This window comes from Brassica napus, chromosome C1 (assembly GCF_020379485.1).
Source record: "Brassica napus cultivar Da-Ae chromosome C1, Da-Ae, whole genome shotgun sequence".
Taxonomy (NCBI): Eukaryota; Viridiplantae; Streptophyta; class Magnoliopsida; order Brassicales; family Brassicaceae; genus Brassica; species Brassica napus.
Window position 1 is genome coordinate 33,300,435 of NC_063444.1, and position 9,512 is coordinate 33,309,946.

The 9,512-nt window shown below is 26.3% G+C and overlaps 1 protein-coding gene across 1 annotated transcript; it reads right to left on the reverse strand.

The window, feature by feature from the left end:
• Window positions 1-716: 716 nt before the first annotated feature.
• Window positions 717-5,656, reverse strand: LOC106399791 (serine carboxypeptidase-like 32). Its single transcript, XM_013840243.3, has 10 exons — window positions 4,256-5,656; window positions 4,045-4,152; window positions 3,722-3,817; window positions 2,833-2,925; window positions 2,642-2,727; window positions 1,874-2,167; window positions 1,671-1,801; window positions 1,477-1,572; window positions 1,215-1,320; window positions 717-1,129 (listed from the first exon to the last, which is right to left on the reverse strand). Exons 1-10 carry the CDS (start codon window positions 4,506-4,508, stop codon window positions 983-985), a joined length of 1,410 nt encoding a protein of 469 aa, XP_013695697.1. The 5' UTR covers window positions 4,509-5,656; the 3' UTR covers window positions 717-982.
• Window positions 5,657-9,512: the final 3,856 nt, after the last annotated feature.

Consider the following 9,512-nt stretch of genomic DNA (forward strand, 5'->3'; position numbering starts at 1 on the left):
TTATATATGAATGTTTCCATTCTCCACCAACCTCAATATTCCTATTATTCTAACGAGTAGAGTATGGAAATTTCAAGTTAAGAATTTTTATAGCTTACGGTTTTCTATGAGGAACCACCATGAATTTGGTTAATACCATCTGGATAAGTAAATTTTTCTTCAGATCTGTAAAATATTTAGGTTCAAATATTTATCCATCCAATAACAAAAATAATTAAGAGAATGAATTTTTTGTGCTTCTTTGTGAATAAGATGAAGTGGTATTTATAGTTATATGTGGGCAAACTTCTGACGGAAAAAGACAATGTCAGGAATTTGAATATTTCAAACGACTACGTATTAGTTTAAAAAAAAATTAGGAAATCTGTCAGATATTACCGACAGATTTTTTTTTTGTCGGTCGTCGGGAATAACAACAATTAGTTAACATATACTCCCTCTGTTTTTTAATGTTGCATATTCTAGATTTTTCACACATTTTAATAAAACACATTAAATTTGCATATTTTTTTGTGTTTATCTTTGTTTCATAATTTTAAACCAATAACAATTCAGTAAATGCAATTAAATTTTTTGAAATTTGCAATTAGTTAATAAAACATGTCTTGAAAATATAAAAAATTGATCTTTTTAAAACAAATTTTTTTCCTAGAATATGTAATATTAAGGAACAGAGGGAGTATATTGTAATTCATCTTCAAATTCCCAATGGACGTGTTTTGTCAGGAATTCGGCCTAAATTCCCAACGAATTCTGGATGGAATACAATCTGTCGACGAATTCGATGAATTTTTATGGATTATTTTTCATTGGTTTCTAGTTGTGAATCCTCTTGCTTTCTTGTAGTGGTTCAGGTGGAACTGGAAATTCCATTATTCAAAAACACACATAATAGTATGTGTCAAAAATATTAAAAATATATTAAAAATATATTATTAATTAGCTTATTATTGTAATCTTCAATACAGTTGTTTTCTCTCTATTACGGCGATAAAGCAGGAAGAACTCCTTTGAGAAAGGCGGAGAAAAACGCAAGCGACTCGCTGGGTTTGAAGGAAGGCACATCATGTCCTGCTCCTTTGAAGGTTCCAAAAGTTAAACCTTCGTATTCTTGAAGCCATCCACTAACCTAATAATTATTAAAAAAAAAAAAATAACAACTTTTATTTTATTAAGATACCGATAAGTAATTGTCTGAATGCTATCATATTGACCTGTTTCTCGTGGTACCATGGCCTCCACGACGTCTTAATGGGTAATGCCAACTTGTTTATGCAGTACCTTGTCCCGAGTACGGGAACTCTTCCATCTGTGTCGCCGCTGAGGCAACACCAACGAGAAGGAAAGAAACAAGCAAATGATCGTATATGTATGAGAAAATACCAAAATAATGATAATCAAATATCCTACGCCAAAGTAAGACAAAGTTTATAATATTCAGCATATTTATTTATTAGTTAACTATTCGAAGTGTACCTGTAAACCCATATTCTAAATCCTCCCGCGATTAATTTCTTATATATTGGCAAAACTGAGGGCTTTGAATCCGTCCAATTATCAAAAATATCATCGCTGTTTCTCAGAAAAAGCAAAAGAAAATATTTTAGATAAGATATACATATATATATGCAAAAAAGTTTAATAAAATAAATAAACAAGAGTAGTAGTACTTGCAAATGCTCCAATTCTTTAGATGAATACCATCACTTGCATGAAGAGCTTTCTGGACATCTGCTCTGTTGTAGAATACTCTCGTATAATCATCCAAACACGGGTCGTATCCGCCCATCATCCTCGGCATCTATTGAGAGTTACAGGTAATTAAATCTTAGTTGCAACATTCAATGCGACATAGTCTTAGTTAGTTGGTTACCATTTTGGAATTGCGAAGATTAGTCCTGATTCTCGTCGAATCAAGGGATGAACTAGGCGTTGAATTTCCATTACAGGTAGGAGTATAGAGACTGTATTGATCAATTTTGTGATATTGTTTGATTACTTCGTCTACGTTGTCTTTGCATTCTTTAACATCCCAAGTAGTGTTACTACTGAAATTGCAATTTCTTTTTATGACTCCATACATCTCGTCTGCTATTACTGCATGGCTCCATGCATAATCCACCCATCCATCCCAATCTTCGGCTTCCGATGTTTCAGGATTTCCAAGCTAACCACCAAGAGAAGATAAGAATTTAAATATCATCAATTTTACAGAATCATATATGGAAAAATTAAATTTGTTTAGCATGATAAAACCAAAAGTACTAAAATACTAAAACGTTCAGTTACCACGTATTAAATATTGTTAAAATCCCACAGTTGAAGAGATCATTTTAAATCATATACAAGGGACATAGATTATTATATTTATTACAAATTGGTTTTAAAGTTAAAGATCCTCTGAAATTAATTTTACAATAGCATTATATCAAGAGGAATGAGTAGATGAACAAGATTTCGCATAGTGTGTTCAATACTTTTGTACGCCTTATGAGAATGATAAGTATCAAATTAGCGTTAACTTCAAAATGAAAACTGAATAATGGATGATGTAAGTTTGTCCAATATCATTACAACTAAACGTAGTAGATATCAATCAAGCAAGATGATGTTTTGTATGTAGTATAAAGATCAAACATACCAGAATGCCTTTAAGCTTGATATGAAGTGAGGAATTTCTATTGTTATTGTCATAAACGACCTCTGCAAGCTCCGGTATATACTTTCCTGCATACATTTGTTTGTCAATAAGAACATGAATAAAAACCATAGACAATGATGTTGACCCAAAACTACTATATATATAAAGTCTTTTTAGTACTAAATTCAAACCTGCATAGCTCTCGCCAGCTATATAGAAATCGTTTTCTCTGTAAGCTGGGAACCTCTCCAACCACTTTTGAATAAAGGAGTATGCGTCTCTCGCTGTAGGTCATGTCATACGCAGTCGTCAGGTTCGTGTAATAAATTTTATAGTGATATATTTGACGTCTAAGATAGTAATTGAAAAATATAGTAAAAATCGCTTTGATACGTTATCAAAACAAAATTTGAAAATAAATAACCGTAAATTTACAAAAACAAAGAAAATATCGATTACAAAAACTCGTTTAAAGAAAACCGGTCACTAGTACTCAAATTTACGGGGTCAGGTGCCCCCGTCTAATTTCTAACTTTCTAACTTTCTTTAACAAATACCATAAGGTCTATAGAAATGCCTCCAACCCAAAAACTAAAATGCAGTGAAGAAAATTTATGTGCACCCAATTATATTTGTTTGTAGATCCCCCCTATACACGATATGATTCGTATAATATATTTGTTAACTATATACATATGGATAAACAGAAATATATAAATTTCATTTTAAAACTTCAAATCTAAGGAAGAAAAGATTTAAAATCTTTTTGATATATAATCATATACTGCAATTTATTTTCATAAAATGTAAAATCTAAATAAATATATAAACTTAGAGTTCAAATAACATTTACGGACGCGCTGGGTATTCATGACAGCTACGAGTCTCCGACTAGGTTTGGAAGAATATATATACGGATTGCACATATATATTCCACCATTCATACGAGTTTCGAAAAAACAAAATGGATCACAAAAAAAAAACGGACATCTATTACATGGTACATGGTACATGGTCACCCTTAATCTAAGTGAATGAACATATTGATTAAACAAAATAAATAAATACATCCATATATACCTGTAAATTCATCGCCGATCTTTTTATAGTCACTACTTGTGTTTGAATACGAAAACCCGACACCAACAGGGGATTCTAGAAACAGAATGTTGGCCTCTGCACGCATTACCAAATTTAACGTATTTACTAACATTTATTTATATAATTAACAATTTTCACACTGGTAAAGGAAATGGAATTACAGTAATATATAAAGAACAAGTTTCATCCATTGCCAAAAGACCATGCACCTAGAGATGAAACTATATATATGTACGGTATATACATAGTAATGATATGATAAATTGATAATGAACTTGTAATATATAAAAATTTTGGTATACCATGATTCCATGCATAGGGATTAAATTGAAGACTGTTTCCTTTGTTATCCACAAGAAATGGACCAATCTCTTGCGTTGCTCCGTATCCCACAGAAGAACATCCAGGCCCTATATAATGAATTGAAAAAGACGAATCAAACCACGCGTCCCGCTAAATCTAAGACATTAACATGAACATGTTGCCTTGGAAGCTAAAATTGAGTTTAACTACCTCCATTAAGCCACAGTACTAAAGGCTTCTGGTTTGGAAGACTCATAGCTTCGAAAAACCAATAAAACATAGCCCTTCCATGTTTTTTATCAACCGGGACATAGCCGGCGTAATGTCTGAAGCTCACACCAGATTGACCAGGCAAATCCGTAACGAGATCTCTCATTGCTTCTGGGCTATCAGAAAAAACAAACGCGAAAAGAGTGCAAAGACACAATGCAATTGACACATTGTAAATAGTTTGATGAATCATTAGGAAGTGAGATTTTGAGAAAAGACCAGAAGATGTGATGGGTGGTTGATACGTAACGCAACGAAGTGAGGTTTTGTTGCAAAAAGAGGTAAGGCTTGGATTTTTAATCTATTTATATGGAAAGATTGTGATTCGATTTCTTACTTTTTGTATTTTTTGTATATGGAAATAATTAGTTTTAGGTGAATACGAATAATATTCTTTCGTGGCAGTTAATAGATTTAATGACCTTGACCAAAAAAAAAGGAGATTTTATGCCATCTTATTAGTCAAAGATAGAATATGGAAACGGAAAATTTTATGAACTGACATGTTATATATAATATATTGCAAAAAAATAATAATTATATAATAGTATTAAAAATCAAATTTAGTTTTTTTTTTGTTTGTGTTGCACTTATGTTTATTTTTCGCCAAAATCAACTACATATATACTTTTGATAAATTAAATTTATTATATAAAATATCATTATTAATATTTACTCTTCTTACCTTTTTATTTAAGGAAATTTTATTGTATAACAAAAAAAAACTATAATTAACCAAATACACATAGCAACTTAATGGTTAGAATATATCCTATATATTATATAATAATTGCTTTTTAAAAAAAAATTATATAATAATTGCTAAATCCCCCGCATATGTAGATATTTGTATTGTTAATTTCTGTTTTTTTCCTTTTGTTTTCTTTATAGTTGGCATGTATCCCCCTTTTAATTTAATTGCTTTTAGTTTTTTTAACACAATTATTTACTTTTGCATTACATATTAAAAACACAGATTTTTTACACATAATATGTTTTGAAATTTTAAAACAGACATATGTTTTTACTAATTTTATATTATACTCTATATATTAGTTTTTAAATCTATACTTTATTACATACAAGATATTAACCCGTAGCGTTGCAACGGTTTTGCTTGATGTTTTAATTTAATAAAAACCATAAAATAATAAATCATTTTATTATAGTATTATGATTTTTTTTTGCATACGTTGTTTGAGATTTATTTTATAATTAAAACTCATTTTCACACATAAGTTCAGGTTAATATTTGTATTTTATAATCATGGTGCATAGATGAGTTGTTATAAACTTTATATTAAGGATTAGAAAAAAATTACTATACATAAACATTTACATTGAACACAATCCGAAATAAAAAAATGAAAAGTAAAAAGAAATGAAAGTTAAATACACCAATCTAATCAATGACAACATTATACATGTTCTTCTTATCTACTAATTTAATGTTTTATTAAATAAGTCTTTAAAATTTTATTTTTCTAGGATTTTAAAAAAAAAAGAAAACAATCTATTGTATAAATATTCCTTTAGAATTTTGTTTAAGATTTTAGAAAAGGTAAATTATTCTCATATAACCTATTACAATTATTTTCTCTTTAGAATTTCAGAAAAAATATATTGCTATAAAATAATTATTATAAAATAAATTGTTATTTTTACAATTCGTATCAATACTAATTTTACACTTCTTTTGTTAACTAAATAATTTTTAGTATCATGTTTATCATCAAACACTCCCTTAAAAATATTATCAAATAAATTTTTATAATTCTCTTTTGGTTAGGACTTAAAAATATTATACAAATTTATTTTGTTTAGGATTTTTTTTATAAAAAGAAAAACAACTATCAAATATTATTTTACAGTTTTGTAGGATTTTAGAAAGGGAAATTAATATTACATAATATTTTACAATTATATTTTGTCTAGGATTTTAAAAAAAAAAAAATTTCTATCAAATCACTATTTCCAGTTAATATTAACTATTTTTAAAAGTTTCAATTTTCAAAATTCATTTTTTTTCAATATCACTAATATTTTTACATTTTTTCTTGTTAATTGAATAATTGTTACTGTCATATTTATCATTAAATTTTTGAAGTAAAAATTACTATTAAATAAAATTTTACAATTCTCTCTGGTCACGATTTAAAAAAAAAAATCTTAATTGGTTAAGATTAGAAAATAATTTTCTTTTAGAAATTTATTTTATTTAAGAATTTAGGAAAAGAAGAAGTTATTTTCACATAATGGAAGTTTTTATTGACACATTTACAATCTAATTTTTTAATTGACACATATCACAACCATATCAGATGAAATATTTGAAGTTAATTTTGGTTTATATTTTTTAACACAAAATTATTAAAAAGTAAATTCAGTTAATTATAAGAAAAATAATATTACTTTTACGTTTTTTATTTTATTTAGACTTTTAAAAAGGAAATTAATTATTTTATTTCTTTAAGATTTTTATACAACTATTCTATTTTTAATAGAAAAATTATGTTTAATTATTTTTTATATGTTGTCTTATAAATGCAAACACATATTTATCATATTCACATATACTCATGTACGACAATAACATCAAAATTAAAAGTTATGATAATATCATAAGATGTAATAAGGATAATAAAAAGTTGAGTTGTATCAAGAAATTAAAAGAAAATACTCAGGTAATACTTTTCATGTAAATACTATTGTGTTTTGTAAAAATAATATGTGTAAGCTTAAACCTAAATATAGATGTGAAATATTTGTAGCTATTTTTTCTCATAATTTTTTAACATACAATTATCTATTAAAAAGAAAGTTATTTACTTATAAGAAAATATTAAGAGTACTTTTACAATTCTCTTTTGATTAGGAATTAAAAAAATATGATACAAATATCTTTTGTATAGGATTTTTGTTTTTTTTAAGGGAAAGAACTATCAAATATTTTTTTACAGTTTTTAGGGTGTTAGAAAAGAAAAATAAATTACATAATATTTTATAATTATTTTTTTCTAGGATTTAGGAAATAAAATTACTATCAAATAATTATTTCCAGCAAATATTAACAATTTTTAAAAGTTGATATTTTCAAAAAACAATTTTCTCAAAATCACTAATATTTTTAATTAAATATTTTTATTATCTTGTTTATCATTAAATTTTAAAAATAAAAATACTTTTACAATTCTCTTTGGTGAGGATTTAAAAGGAAAAAAAAATCTTATTTGGTTAAGATTAAAAAAGGAAACAAATATTTTTCAAATTTCTTTTATTTAGGATTTTAGGAAAAAAAAAATATTTTCACATAATGATAGATTTTATTGATACATACACAATTTAATTTTTTTTTACAAATGTCACAATCATATCGGGTGAAATATTTGAAGGCATTTTTGGTTTATAGTTTTTTAACACAAAATTATCTATTAAAAAAGTTAGTTATTTATAAGAAATAAGATTACTTTTAATTTTTTTAAGAAAGGAAAATTGCAACTATAATTCGTTTTTGTTTAAGATTTTTATACAACTAATATATTTTCAGTAAAACATTCATGTTTAGTTAATTATATATTGTGTCTTATACATACAAAAATATATTCCTCATATTCACACATACTTTTGTACGACAAAATATCATAATTAAAAAAAAACTTATGTTAGCATCATAAGATGTAATAAGGATGATAAAAAATTGAGTTGTTTAAAGAAATTAAAAGAAAATACTCAGATAATATTTTTATTGTAATACTATTTTTGTGAAAATAATATGAGGAAGCTCCAACCTAAATACAGATGTGAAAATAATATTTATTTTGGTTTATTTTTTGTAGCATACATTTATCTGTTAAAAAGGAAAGTTAGTTACTTATATGAAAATAATAAGAGTACTTTTACATTTTTATGTTCTTAAGTTTTAAAAAAGGAATATCACTTATTTTATAGTTAGTTTTTCTATTTGATTTTTATTAAATAATTTCTTGTACTTTTAGGATTTTATAATTCGTTTTTATTTATGATTTGTTTTTAAAAAAATAATATTTTCTCTTATAATCTCTTATAAATATTTTTAAAAGACTATAAAAAGAACCATAAAAATATAATTGTAAAAGACTTTGTAATAATAATTTTTTTTTTCTAAACTCCTAAAAAGAACAATAAACTATATTTTGTAATAATTTTCCTTTTCTAGTGTCCAAAAAAAAATGTAATAATAATTTTTTTTTTCTAAATATTTTTAAATCTTAATAAAAGAGAATTGTAACATATTTTTGACATATGTCACAATCTTAATAAATTAATTGACATATGTCGCGATCATGTTAACTAGCAACTTTGAAAAACCAAGCTTTATATAATAAGATTAGTGGTGTGTCCGCGCTTCGTGCGGAATGTTTGTTAATTGTGTAACATAAAGTTTAGTATTTGTTATAATATTTGATTGTTCATATTATAAATTAACACTTTTATGTATAGACTACCAAATTTCATTTCAACTATATCAATTCGTCTCACTGTTGTAGTAGAATGTACCTTCATGTCTATAAATCATATATGCTTTTGAAGCTTAGCTATATTTATTGTTTTTTTAGATTTATATTGTGTATAACTTTTTGTTAATTAAATGTCTGTATTTTTAATACGTGTTTATATAAACATTATTATGTTTTTGAATGCGAGTTCTTAATTATTTTATAGCAGTGATCAATAAATATTCAGAAAACTGACATTCAGTTTGTGTGTTTGGTTGATAAAATGTTTTTCGTCCTTTGTTTTGTATTTTGTGGTTCTAATTTGTGATCGAAACTACTGTTAGTTGGATGATCCTGATTTCTTTAATCGTCTTGTCTTTTTTTTCTGTAAGAGGTGTTTCGGTTGTGGTGTATGTATACATAGCTGCTGGTAATATCTATGGCTAGTTTTTTATATATGTAGTTGCCAATATTCTTATTAAAATTGTAAGTTTGTAGTGTAAGTTATTTTTATGTTGTTCTTGTGGCCCAACCGTAGTTTTGATGATTAAACATCTAATGTGCCCATGTGCTTTGGATTGTTTCAACAAATTCATTGTTCTTGCGGTATCTAGATTTTGAGATTGGTCCTTTTGGGGGGGGGGGGGGGGGGGGGGATTAAATATCTAATGTGCCCATGTGCTTTGGATTGTTTCAACAAATTCATTGTTCTTGCGGTATCT